We start from the raw sequence: 13,734 nt of genomic DNA, 5'->3' as shown, positions 1-13,734 counted from the left end.
GCAAACTGTTGGGACTGTCTTAAGCTCTGTCATGCCAAAATTACCAACAAGGCACACATGTATAAATGCTCTGCCCTATTTCAATACCCTGACAGGTCACCAACCATCAACCGACACAAAGCTTTTGGATCTAATTTTAGGCTAACTGGCTTTTAATCAAGAATGAATTTCAGGAACCAGCCTGGTGGCACAGTGGTTAAGTTTGTATGTTCTGCTTTGGCGGCCTGGGGTTTGCTGGTTTGGATCACGAGTGCAGACCTACGTACCACTTGTCAAGCCATGCTGTGGCAGGCATCCCATATACAAAGCAGAGGATGATGGGCACAGATGTTAGCTCAGGGCCAGTCTACCTCAGCCAAAAAAAAGAGGAGGATTGGTGGCAGATGTTAGCTCAGGGCTAATTCCCCCCAACCCCCTGGCCCCAAAGAATGAATTTCAATTACAATTTCAACATTGCAGATCAGTTACAGCTCCACTCCACCATGCATCAAAGATACTGTATCAGCTAAATAATACTAATCCCAAGGTAACATTCTTTGACAACACTTGCTTTGCCTAGGAAATCTGCCTGAGTAGTTACACAATCTCTTTCGGTTTTTGACAAAGTCCAACACCTCATTCAAGACCCTAATCATCTTCTTACACCATACTCCCTTCAACATGTACTGTATTACTCTGTACTTATTAACATGGGGTGGAAACGGTTCATATCATCACTTCAGGGTGTGTGTCAGACCATGTTCTCACTGTATCACACACTTCTTCCAAAATATCTAGTGTCCAACTCAAGCAGATTTTTGATGAAGTTTCTAAGCTGACTGGTTAATAGCAAAAATGCATATGTGGGCTTCATTTTTCATACACCTAGATATGAGTTTGGAAAAAAATGTAATTTAGAAGGCCATGTATCCAGAAGGGAATAAATCTTTTGAGTAGGATCATTCTTCGAAAGGAGGCCTTAGAGGATCAAATGAAAACGTGAGAACAGAGGAGCACAGGCTCAATATCCCCCACTGGTTATCTGCACGACAAGACGTAGTTACCAGGTATCTGCTAACGTCAAGTCCTTGGAACTGGGTAGGAAGGACAGTGACAAGAGTAAGGTCAAAGGTCAAAGTATACACTGAATGAAAGCTATGTGTCTGAAAATTAGTATTAAAATAAAGATATAAAACAACTTGGAGGGCTAAAAAAAGGACAAAGCAAATATATTCTTATAAGGCATCTATTATATACAAATTAAGTAGGTGAAAAAGAAAGGGCTGCATGAAAGGACAGAAAGCTTGATCAGTCTACCAACGCAAAAAAATCAAGTCTGTTTTCACCTTTGTATCTATAAGAAGAGAATAATATTGAAATTGTTATTTTTTTGAGGAAGATTAGCCCTGAGCTAACATCTGTGCCCATCTTCCTCTACGTTATATGTGGGATGCCTGCCACAGCATGGCGTGCCAAGCGGTGCCATGTCTGCACCCAGGATCCGAAGTGGTGAACTCCGGGCCACCGAAGCAGAACGTGTGCACTTAACCACTGCGCCACCAGGCGCGCCCCGAAATTATGCTTCTTAAACTCAATTATGTTTTGGAGAAGGAGAGAAAAAAAAAATCATTTTTTCCCCCATAATCTTCATTCACTTAGATTCAAAGAAAGAAAGTTGGGCCAGCCAGACCCCTATCCACTGCTTATCAAGCCATGCTGTGGCAGGTGTCCCACATATAAAGTAGAGGAAGATGGGCAAAGATGTTAGCTCAGGGCCAATCTTCCTCAAAAAAAAACTGAAAGAAAGGAAGGAAAGGAAGGAAGAGAAGAAAAAGAGAGAGAGAGAAAGAAAGAAAAGGAAAAAGTCGTCTGTTTAGAAAGCGACAATATTAAGAAAAAAAGGAAGCTTCCATCTTAGATATCTCTTTTTCTTCTTCTTCTTCTCCCTGAAGTCCAATACATAGTTGTATATTGTAGTTGCGGTCCTTCTGGTTGTGCTATGTAGGACACCGCCTCAGCATGGCCTGATGAGTGGTGCCATGTCCATGCCCAGGATCTGAACCAGCAAAATCCTGGCCCGCTGAAGTGGAGCACACAAACTTAACTACTCGGCCACAGGGCTGGCCCCTCCATTCCTAACAGACAGTAGGCAAGGGTTCAAAGTGTGTCCAGTAGCATAAAATAAATCTGTTATCAGAGGGAACTTCATCATACTCTCTGAGAATAGTGCCCCACTGAGAAATCTAATTTCTAACCTGCTGGAAAAAAGAGCTTTGTACCTCCCTAATCTCTTCTCCCCCTAAGATAGCAGGCTGCCAAAGAATTAAGAGACACCTACAGAATGTATCCTAGGAGGTTCTATTCTGAGATCCCTGGAGAATAGGATGGACTCGGAAATTTCTGCTGTTCAAGTTCTCAGCTGGACAGTTCCAGCTGTGGATCTAGGGAAAAAAGGCAAATTTCTCCTTGTGATTCTTCAAATAGGACCTAAGACCATTTAGCCCCACTGCAAAATTGACATTTTAAGTTTTCTCACAACCAAACGTCTTCCCAGCACAAGGGGCAACACTGAGCACACCCTCAACTGCAAGTTCAAAGAGAAAGGGCTCTCCGCCAAAAGGGTCCAACTGGTGGGTGGGAGGGTGAGCGAATGGAGACCTATAATCCATACTGCATTTGGCCTTAAATGATATTCTAACTAGGTACTCTTGCTTATTATCTAAGAACGTGTCCAGAGAAAGCCTTCCTTTCCTGGAAGGATAAGTCTATCTATTATTACAATGAGAAGTCTGTCAAGAGTTGAAATTCAAAGAGAGTAATTGTTCATTAGGTTCACAGCGCATGGAACACCATGCCAGAATACAACGGTTGTTAGGACTAGTTCTGAGTTGAGGCAGGCAGCCCAGGACACCTGGAGTGGACTGAGGAACACCACCACATCCTATCAAATATACTCTTTTATCTTCCCCTCTTCCCTTTACCTCATTTCTCTCTCCTTTCTCTTCTCATGGCTCAGACATGTTGGTGGCATCTGTATCCTGACCCTTTAGTGAGAGAACACCAAAGCCTCTGTAGTTGTTTGGTCTATATTCACCTCTTCTCAGAAAATTAAAAATATCCCAATCCTTGACTTTTCTCTGGGGATTCTTTAAGCCGTCTAACCATGGGGAGGGAGGCAGTGGGCAGAAGAGAGGATGAAAAAAGCCCTCTTCAAGTGCCTGAACGTTCTGCTATCAGTAGGAACACTACGAAGTATCACTTTAGTTATAACCATCCCTTTAAGGATATGGAGAACTAAAGTAAAAATAAAAGTACCTGAAATTCATCACTTTGAGAACAATCCAAGTATCATTTAGGTAAATGTTCTATTAAAAAACAATTTTCACTTGGGGAAGGTACTCAAACACATTTAATATACCTTAATCTATTCAAATCGTATTAGCCATCTGCCTGTATTATTTGTCTATAAGATTTTTAAAAACCTATCCAACGATTTTTACAAAATTACTAACTTTTAATTCAACATAATGTGAGGAGTTTTGAAGATTTTTTAAAAACTTATGTGATATAATAGGAAATAGATTTGGTCTTTGTCCCACCTTTTGACAAAGCTCCTAAAACCCTTAGAATTTCCTGATAGGAGTGTTTTTGTTATTCATAAGGAGCCCCTTTGTAGCACAACTGAGTTTATGCTAATGAAGTGACTTACGGTATGGGGCTGGTCACTATAAAGACTGAGGGTTGGAAGTGTCAGCTCTATCCTTGTACACCTGGGGGAGTGGGGAGACAGCGGCTGCAGATTAAGCTGTATAAAGACTCTTGAAGAAGATTTACTGAACTTCTGGGTTGGTAAACCCAGGTGGTGCACCCGACTTCCACAGGGACAGAAGATCCTGCACTCGGACCTTTTCGGATCTTGCCCCAAGTGACTCAATCTGTATCCTTTATAATATCCTTTGTAACAAACCAGTAAACATAAGTAAAGTGTTTCGATGAGTTCTGTGGGCCATTCTGGCAAATTATCGAACCCTCAATTTATAGCCTGTCGGCCAGAAGTAGGGGAGGCCTGGACTTGTAATTGGCATCGCAAGTGGGGGTCGTCTTGTGGAACTCAGACTTATACCTTGTGAGATCTGATGCTAAATCCAGGTAGTGTGAGAAACGAATTAAATTGCAGGACACTCAGCTGTGTCACTGAGAACTGGAGAATTGCTCAGTGTAGGAAAAAAATCCCCACACATCTGGTATCAGAACTATTGAGAGTACGTGAGAAAAATAGCCCTCCAACCCCCACCACTAGAGTTATATTTGGGGACAGGAAAGACAGTCACGTATAGCCAGGTAATTTCTATTTCTTTCAAAGCCAAGATATCTAATTTTTTTTGTAAGGATGAGCTAACATCCATGCCCATCTTCCTCTATTTTACATGTGGGATGCTGCAACAGCATGGCTTGGTAAGTGGTACATAGGTCTGCACGTGGGATCCAAAGTGGTCAACCCCCGACCACCAAAGCGGAGCACAGGAACTTAAAACTGCTAGGCCACCAGGCCGGCCGCTCTACAAATTATTTTTAACTAAAGAGTAAGCTTTAAAAATGCCCCAAGACCACAGCAGAAGACCCAAATGAAGACTACAAACTGCACTGATGTTCAAACACGGGTTATCTGACCAAGCCCTCATTATGTCTGAAATATACAAGGTTCCTACCTGAAGATAAGTGAAAAAACATTCTAACACCCACAGGAACAACTTAGCCCAAATTAACCTTGTTTGTTTCTAATCACAACTGTCCTTGGCCAGAACAGGCTCTGGTTATGATTTTATTATGTGAAAACTATAAAGCTTCCGACACTACTTCTGGAGCTACTTCTTGCTGGTTCAGAAAACACCAGGAAAAAGAAACAACCAAAACTGCCCACATACCTTTCTTGTAACATATGTTCACCTGCTTTAGTTCCTTACTCAGAATACCTGCAACCACTGTTCCATTCACATGGCCCTAGTTCCAGTTTTGGCTTATGTACACATTTGTCCCCATTAAGCCAACTGTGAAAAACATACCAGGAACAATCATAAACTGGGAAGAACTACCACTACCTTGAAGTGGGACTTACGTATACTGGCTGGCTATTTTACTAGCACACACAGAAACTAACATGTAACCAAGGCTTATATGAAACTAAATAGGTATGTTCCACCCAAGTTAAATTCAAGTTACATGTTTAACACTCCTTTCAACTCAGAAAATTAAGTATGATGCTGGCTACAAAAGGACTCCTAGCAAGTTCCCCATTTCAGTCATGTTGGCTCCTATACATGCTCTTCCACAGACATGTCTGTTATAGTTCAGATTACAATTTGAGTAAATCCAGGCTTGCATTTTTTGAAACATAAAATATATCCATTGTGTAGTATAGCATACTGGTTCAAGCGCTAGGCTCTGCTACATTCTAGCTCTATAACATTTCAGATAGCAAGCTATTTAACCTCTCGGCCTCAGGTGCCTTGTCTATCAAATGGCAGTTATACTTCTTGTGAGGATTAAATGAAATAATGTACTGCTTAAGACAGTGTCTATAACATATTAAGTGCTTAATAAATTATTGTGCTTAGAAACTTCACTGTGTTCAGATGTACTTAATTAGTGAGTCTATTTTTGAAGGTGTCTCCCTTTTAAAGCTATATTACATTTGGGTCATATTATCAAGAATTAGTCACATATCAACTATCTCAATTTCAAAATTACTCTTATCCCAGCATACCATAATAGTTACTGTTAAAAACTAACCAATCTGATTCTCATGCCCAGAATTCTACACTGCTGGGAAGGGGAAAAAAAACCTCTTCATTTCCAAAACAATTCTATTAATTCACCACTAAGTTTCACTATCTAGTGCTAATAACCATGCTTGAACACAACCTCAGTTTTCTCCTGAAACCCAGGGTGTCCCCTAAACACTCGCACACACAGATTCATCTTGCCACCCAGTTTGTTTTTAAGGTCCATTACATTTCTCTTTAAAATATTTTAGCATCAGGTAAAAAAGAAAAAACATTTCTCACTGTATACTATGATAATCGAATGAATCTGACTTTAATACAACTCAGCCACAAAAACACAATCTTGCTATTCCTGAAAAGAAATTGCTATGTGCTGAGAAACTTCTCAGCCAAACAGAATGAATTTGTGACTCCCTTAGTGATACCCAGAGATGGCCAAGATTTTAAATTTTCATGGGATCAAGATGCAACCAAATCGTGAATAAAAGCAAAGTAGGCCATGATAATCAACCACACTGTTTGAAGGACTACTCCCCAGCTATTTCAGACAGCCTAATCCCATCTAAAATGTCCAAACTAACTGTATCACTTGCAAGAAAAGTTGTCCATAAGAACTTCATTTTTAGAGTGTTTTAAACTTTACTAACTTTGCTAATCAAAGGGGTAAAACCTTTAAAAGCTTTAAAAGGGGAGCTTAACAGTTTCAAATGGGTAGGTAACATGGTTAGGAACAAATTTAAGAATAAGCCTCCTTTATCAAGTAGTAGAAAGGAATGCTGTTACTTATTAAGCAGTGTTATCTTTAACGTTACTTCACTCAGACAACAAACAAATTATAGTTGTGAATTCACATTTTAGACTTCTTCAGAGAAATATAATGCATGCAAATTCTAATGTGTGAACTGTCTCCAATTAAAGTAATAAGAGAACAAATCTACAGGTCACATCCAACTTTAAACAACACTGCAACAACAGTAAGCTATAAAAGCCACATTCAGTTGAACGATTCAAGTAACACAACAGACGATCCTAGTGAAACAAAAGAACCTGGCTAATTCCTAATAATAATGATCATATGGGGTCATGACCTATATTACCCCTCCTGTACAGTATTTTCACACTTGGGGAATAATTATTCATTCTATCATGTGGCACAGAATCATCTGTGTTCAAGTTCCTGTATGATTATTAACTAGATCTGAATAGTCTATTAAATTCAAAGAAAAACAAACGTAAGGAACTAAAATAAGCTGCTACCTTCAATTCGTATTAGAAAAAGTGAGCAAAAGCCCAAGTCACTGAATAGGGCCAAACTTTCAGAAGCTTCATCTCAAGCATAATTGTTACTAATTTATTAAGAACAAAACACAATGGCAAACCAGTCTGTTAACCCTGGGCCTTTCATGGAACTAGGTACACCTTATTTCATAAAGTGGTAACAATCAAGAGTTTGATTAAGTCTATCATTGCAAATCTACTGATGAAGGACAAACCTGGGCTGGAAACCAGAATGTCCAATTTCTGTGCTGAAAACAACTTTCAACATGGCCTAGGGCAAGCCACTCTGCTATTCTAAAAATGCTCAAACATAAAAACATGTAATGTTCCAAATGCTTTTTTTGCCACTTCCTGTAAGTAAAAAGTTTCTACAACTGGGAAAGGAACAGGATAAAGTAATTAGGTGAGAAAACAGAAATACCTCTGACACACCTTCCCCAGATGGTCTAGTAACTCTTTTTAATTAAAAAAAAGCAAATAAAGCCACTTTTAAGCTAGCCTGCCCTTCCCACAATGGACACACCTATGGTTTCTTACCAAAATTTACAGAATGACACTCAAAGCCCACCTTATTCAGTTCTGAATATCCACAAACATGGACTCATCAGACACCTCTATTCCCAAGTTCCAGAGAGGCCAAAAGGGACCCGGTTGTTACAGTTCATATCAAGAGCCCCATAATCCGGGTTTCTGCTATACAGACACAGATTCGTTAACCAAAACCTCCCCTACGTCCCCACCCCGCACACGTTGGCATTTCCAGTTTATAGGTGGGTCCTAGAACAGCTAAAACCAGGAAGTCATCTTGGGAGAATTGGAAGACCCAGAGAAAGCAGGGGAAGTCAGGAAGAGGTTGTCCCCGATCACCTCTCCTTCCTGCCCCATCCAAACTTCACCCACCGGAGTCTAAGAAGCCCAGGAGGAGAAGGCCATTTTAAGGAGGCCTGGCTGAGGAACGTGAAGGGAGAGAAAGAGAGGAAATTAGGGAAGGCCGAGCCCTTTCCCCCGAGAACACCCAAGTCGGGTGTCAGCACCTGGAGCTCCAAGAGGGAGGAGCTGGATTCAAGAGCCTGGGAGGGGTAGAAAAGTAGCAGTGGCCTACCACGAGGCGGTCGAGTGGTCTGAGCCCCGAGAGCAGGACCCCTTACCCCCAAGCCGGGGAAGGACCCCTTCTCTGGCCAACCGCGTAGACCCTAGCCCCTGGATCGGAGGCTACTACCCAGAGGTCCAGAAGGCGGGAGTTGGCTAGTGCCTGGTTCTCATCCGGCCATGCGGCGCGAGGACAGCCATCCTGAGGGGTCCGGGAACCAAGAGGGCACGGGGGGGCCGGACGCGGCGCTCACCCGCGGGCCGCCTCCAAGCTCTTAATGAGCTTCTTGATCTTCCAGATCTCCACGTTCCTGTCGGCTGCACTGGGGTCGTCCGCCATCTTCTCGCCTCCTCCTCCCTAGAGCGGCCCGGCGGGGCCCGGAGACACCAAGACCACAGAGTTAGCGCCGCCGCTGGGGCAGAGCGGCCCCCTTCCTTGCCACCCCCGAGAGGCCCTCCTCTTCCCGGCCCGCGCGGCCCGCTGCTGTGGTCACTGGCCTTTCCCTCTCCCTGGCTTACCTAAGGGCCCAGTCCTGGGCGGCAGCGGCTGCTCCTCCCCGGCGGCGGCTCCGCGGCGGCGGCTCTGACGTAGGACACCGGCTCCCTCGCTCCAGGCAGCTGCATGTGTTGCAATCCGCTCACATGGGGCCTGTGACATCACTTCCTCTGCCAGAGGCTGAGTGGAAGTCGGCGGGCGGAAGGGAGGGGGCTGGTGCGGAAGAGGGGAAGCTCTGCGTGCGCCGCGACTTTCCATTGGTTCTCTGCGCCGAGGCCTACAAGGAGCCCCCCGATTCGCCGCAGCCGAGGCCGCGCTGCCTTGTGAGGTAGAGGCCGGGGGGCGGGGAAGTACCGCCTTCCTTCCGGCCCGGCGAAGCGAAAGGAGGAAGCGGGCGGAAGCCGGTAGCTCTCGCGAGGAAATACTCAGAGCCCGGCCAGGATCTAATGGGGGGGTGTTCCTTAAAGGGCGAGGCGCAGGGGTCGTCGTCGTCTCCGTCTCTCCTCCTTGAATGGAATGGGCTTCTAAGAGTCTGCGACGCGTGGCTAGGCGCTCAGGCCTGGACGCGCGGTTTGAATTGCGCCAGAGACGCCTCAGAGAAGCGGCTCGCGGCTTCATAGCTGACGAAGTGCTCGGCCTGCGTGCGTCACGGCTGCGCGGACTAGGGTTCAGAGTCCCGGCCAGGGTGTCCGGATTAGGAAACCTCCCCCGGGTGGTATGGGACCCCGCCACCCGCAGGAGCAAGAGAGGCATGTTCCTTCTCGCCCCAGTGCTAATGGCTTCACTTTGGACCTGGAGCTTTATGGGGGGGAAGAAAAAGGCTGCCTGAGGTTGGAGACCTGCGGTATCCAATCCTATGATTGGTTTAGTCTGAGCCGTTGACAGTGGAGGTGGAGAAGTGTTGAAGCAAATGGGCAGCTGTATAGCAGAGCTTTGATCTTTCTGAGTTACGGTTTTTAGTTGGCTACTTTCTCTGTTTACCTCAGTTGAATTCATTCAAATCTTGGGGCCCAAACTGTGCGCTAGGCCTGGTTTTCCTGAGGGTACTGAGGTAAACCAACAGATAACAGTGGCTACCTTCGTGGAGCTTTCACTTTAGTTGGCTTTATAATCATTTGTGATTTTATACTTTTGTGTAATAAAATAATTCAACAAATACATAAGCACTTCAGAATGCTGTGAGTGTAATGAAAGAGGGCTCAACCCCGGAATGAGACCCAAAGGATGAGCAGGAGTTTGTCAGGAGGGAGCATAACACATTTGAGGAACCCTCTTGCTCGAGCAAGGTCAGGAATGGGGAGAAGGAGGCAGGGGACAGATCATATAGGACCTTGAAAGCCAGGTTTAGGAGTTTGGCCTCTTTCTCCTAAACAACGGGCAGCTTAAAGGATTTAGAGGTGGGGAGGTGACATGAAGGTATATAGTTATGTTTTTAAGGAGACAGTTCTGCTTGGATTGGAGAAAAAAAAGTGGAAGCCTAAAGATCATTTTGGTTGCTGCGGTAATTCACGTGAGAGAGAATTGTAGTTTATACGAGGGTGATGACATGCAGACAGAAGTGAATGATGTATGGGGGTTAGAATAGATACACTGGATGATGAGTTGGATGTGGAGGGAGAGCAAGAATGGCTCCCAGAGTACTGAAATGGTTAGGTTTACTGAGATGGGAAAGATGAGCAGAGTTTGGGGGATGATTGAAAATTTCATCTTGCATCTATTAAGTTTGAGATTGATTATTCAACTGGTGATGTCAGTCAGGCACTTGGGTTTGTGTAGGCTTTGCATCCTTTTTACATGTTATGTCAACTTTATCCACATCTTGGAGATGGGGGTATTACCACCATTTCATAGATTGGGAAACTGAGGCAAAGAAAGGTGAAAGGGACTTGCTCAGAGTCACACAGCTAATTGATGGCTTCCAGACTCGATGTTCAGTGTCAGTGCATTTTATCACGCAGCAACGCGTTACCTATGTTTCCATAAGCTGAGGACACAGAATTTCTATAGGTCAAGTCTTCTCTCCCCCAGCAAATGAATTCCCAAGATGGAATCTCTTCTTTGGGTTCCATTTTGTAATTTTTGGCATATGTTCACTCATTACATAATATTTCTTGTACTTCTGCTGTATGCCATTCACTGTGCTTAGTAACGGGCCTTAAAGTAAATAGTCATTAACACTGCTTACTGACTGACTAGGTGTCTACTATGTCCCAAGCGTTTTCCAACTTCATTCCCCTTGCCCCAGTTCCTGCTTTATACACTAGGTTGCCTTGATCTACCTTTCCTGCTCATTTTTATGCTTATAATGTTGCTTCAGGTCTGTGTTTGATGGCTTTACAGGCTTTCTAGGCCAGCTCACAGGCTTGTTTTTCTATGTGATTCGTGCTGAAGTAAGCGTGGTGACATTCCAGATAGAACTACTGTTTGTTAACCTTTGAATCTTTGAACCTTGGTGATTATGAAGACGTGCGACTTGTTTCTTAGAATATTCTAGACCCAGGCAGTTTAACTGTAGCCCCCAAAGCTTTCTTGCCTAGTTGCTGCATATTCACCATCTCTGTGTTTAGAATTGGAAATCAGTGCGTTAGAGGCAAAGGCTGGCATGGATCTCTAGCAGAAGAGATTTGGGAGGAATAGAACAGGGATGCTGTTTTCTTCAGCAAAGATGAGGCTTTTTAAATGGGACCATACCACTCAGTGTCCAGGAGGAATCTCCTGTGGTATAAGGGTGATACAGATTTTTTCAAAATGCCATATGGTGAGAATAGAATATGTAACTTCTCTGGGCACAGGTTGTCTTTCTCTGAAGAATGAGAGATTTGTTCTTGGTGACCTCAGAACTCCTTCACCAGCTCTAACATTCGGTAATAAAGTGAAATATTGGGATATAGATGACATTACTAGTTAATGGGTGGGGGTGGGGGGAAAGGAGAGGGATGGTTTGTTTTGATGTTGAAAACACCGATAGCAGCTTGAGAACACAGTACTGGTAGGTATGGAATGAGATAATTCTGTGCTATTGTGGAGGCTGGTTCAAGAGTAGCCAAGGTGAAGAAGGTAGGGAAGGGATGGTTGTGGAAAGGTTTGCTAAAGGCTATACCCTTTGACTCTTCTAGAAGTGGGCAGGATTGTTAAAGGAAAGACCTGGAGCTAGGCAGGCTTAGGGTTGAACCCTGACTCTGTCTGCTCCTTACCTTGGGCAAGTCACTTCTTAAATCTTGCAGAATCTTAGTTTTCTTTTTTTCTTTTCAGGAAGATTAGCCCTGAGCTAACATCTGCTGCCAATCCTCCTCTTTTTGCTGAGGAAGACTGGCCCTGAGCTAACATCTGTGCCCATCCTCCTCTACTTTATTTGTGGCACGCTTCCCACAGCATGGCTTGATAAGTGATGCGTCTGCGCCCGGGATCTGAACCTGTGAACCCTGGGCCGCCCACGCAGAATGTGCAAACTTAACTGCTACGCCACTGGGCCAGCCCCAAATCTCGGTTTTCTTATTTGTAAAATGAGGATACTGCCTATTTTGTGGGACTATTGTTGAATTAAATAACTTGTGTGAAGTGTAAAGTACCGTTTACAACAAGCATATGTCATGAATGAATGTTAGTTCTCTTTTTAGTTTCTCTTAATTTGTCCTGTTTTCTTCAACTATTTTCTTTTTTCTTTTTTTTTTTTTTTGAGGAAGATTAGCCCTGAGCTGACTGCTGCCAATCCACCTCTTTTTGCTGAGGAAGACTGGCCTAGAGCTAACATCCATGCCCATCTTCCTCTACTTTATATGTAGAATGCCTGCCACAGCATGGCTTGCCAAGCAGTGCCACATCCGCACCCGGGATCCAAACCGGCGAACCCCGGGCCGCCAAAGTGGAATGTGCACACTTAACTGCTGCGCCACTGGGCAGGCCCCTCTTCAACTATTTTCTGTACTCATCTGTTGACACGTGTGACACTACTCATTTTATCATTCTCCAGCAGAAAATAAAGTTGAGAGACTAAAGGCAGAGCAGATCCAAAGTACAATTCCTAGGGATTTTTTTCTCTTGGTGGAAAGAGGGAGCCAGTAAAATAGGTCTGTGGGATCTTTTCCACTACTTCAGTGGCGGGTGTATTAATAACTATTAGAAATTTGGAACTTTTCAGAGTTGGAATTTAAAATGTTGGGTATTTATATGCCCTAACTATATTAGTAGAATGAATGACTTTTTCCTAGGTATCTTAATAGTTAGGTGTGTTTTTTTCCCTGCCCTTGATCCAGCAATCAAAGATTCCATAGAAGATTTTGCTTTAAAAAAAAGAAAAAGAAAAATGTTTCCCTAGAAAAAGAAAAAATAGTTTGAAAAATCTCTGGATTAGACTATCTCTAAAGTGCTTACAATTTCATGAAGTAGATGGAGATCAATAAGGGAATGTTTAGTCTGCCCTCAAGTTCCTGGCTGTACTTAAGCCTAATGAATTTGAGTAATGCAATTCTGTAGATTCCATCCTTAAATAAATAAAGAAATCTTACACTAAGTAAAAGCCAAGGAAGAAGACCTGAGCTATAGCGGTACAATATAAGACTCAAAGGATTTAAGATTTGTGTAAATTGACATACGACATAGTTGCTTAACTATGGAGTGCAGTGTGTGTGAAAGTGACTTGAATTGGGCAAGTGTCATTTACTGTCCTGTGGACACCTAGTGGTGAAATGTAACCCTTCAGTGGGAGCAGGGAAGTACAACTAAGGAGTGACAGCAGTTTCCTCTCTACCAAACACCTTTACACGAGTTTGTAGTCTTGTTAAATTAAGCAGATATTGACCATTAAATGCTTTACTCTCTGATTTCCAATTTTAAGAAAATGTACATAGATAACACCTTTTTCCTCATTCTTTCAGTTCTAGAAATTTTTTTTTTCTTTTTTAGATTCTAGGTTCTAGTTCTAGGGAGCACTCACTAGCTGGAGTAGGTCTTCCCATAACATGAAAAATTGAGAGGGTGAGATTTTTTTTTTTTTAAGATTGGCGCCTGAGCTAACAAATGTTGCCAATCTTTTTTTTTTTTTCCTGCTTTTTCTCCCCAAATCCCCCTAGTACATTGTTGTACATTTTAGTTGTGGGTCCTTCTAGTTGT

The 13,734-nt window shown here is 43.3% G+C and overlaps 1 protein-coding gene across 5 annotated transcripts in view; it reads right to left on the bottom strand.

Annotated features, from left to right (window-relative positions):
• ETF1 (eukaryotic translation termination factor 1) overlaps positions 1–13,135 on the bottom strand; it is a 34,262-nt gene extending 21,127 nt beyond the window's left edge. The window contains exons 1-2 of one of the 5 annotated variants that reach the window (XM_070570786.1): positions 8,649–13,135; positions 8,384–8,487 (exon numbers count right to left, since the gene is read on the bottom strand). In XM_070570786.1, coding sequence (XP_070426887.1) covers positions 8,405–8,487; positions 8,649–9,621 — 1,056 coding nt within the window. In that variant the 5' untranslated portion in view covers positions 9,622–13,135 and the 3' untranslated portion in view covers positions 8,384–8,404. Of the gene's footprint in view, positions 1–8,142; positions 8,488–8,648 lie in introns of all 5 variants that reach the window. The other 4 variants (XM_070570782.1, XM_070570784.1, XM_070570783.1 and 1 more) reach the window with 4 other exon arrangements.
• Between the last annotated feature and the right edge of the window lie 599 nt (positions 13,136–13,734).

This window comes from Equus przewalskii, chromosome 13 (assembly GCF_037783145.1).
Source record: "Equus przewalskii isolate Varuska chromosome 13, EquPr2, whole genome shotgun sequence".
Classification (NCBI taxonomy): Eukaryota; Metazoa; Chordata; class Mammalia; order Perissodactyla; family Equidae; genus Equus; species Equus przewalskii.
Note: the sequence above shows the minus strand (reverse complement) of the source record. Positions and strands in the feature narration are given on the sequence as shown.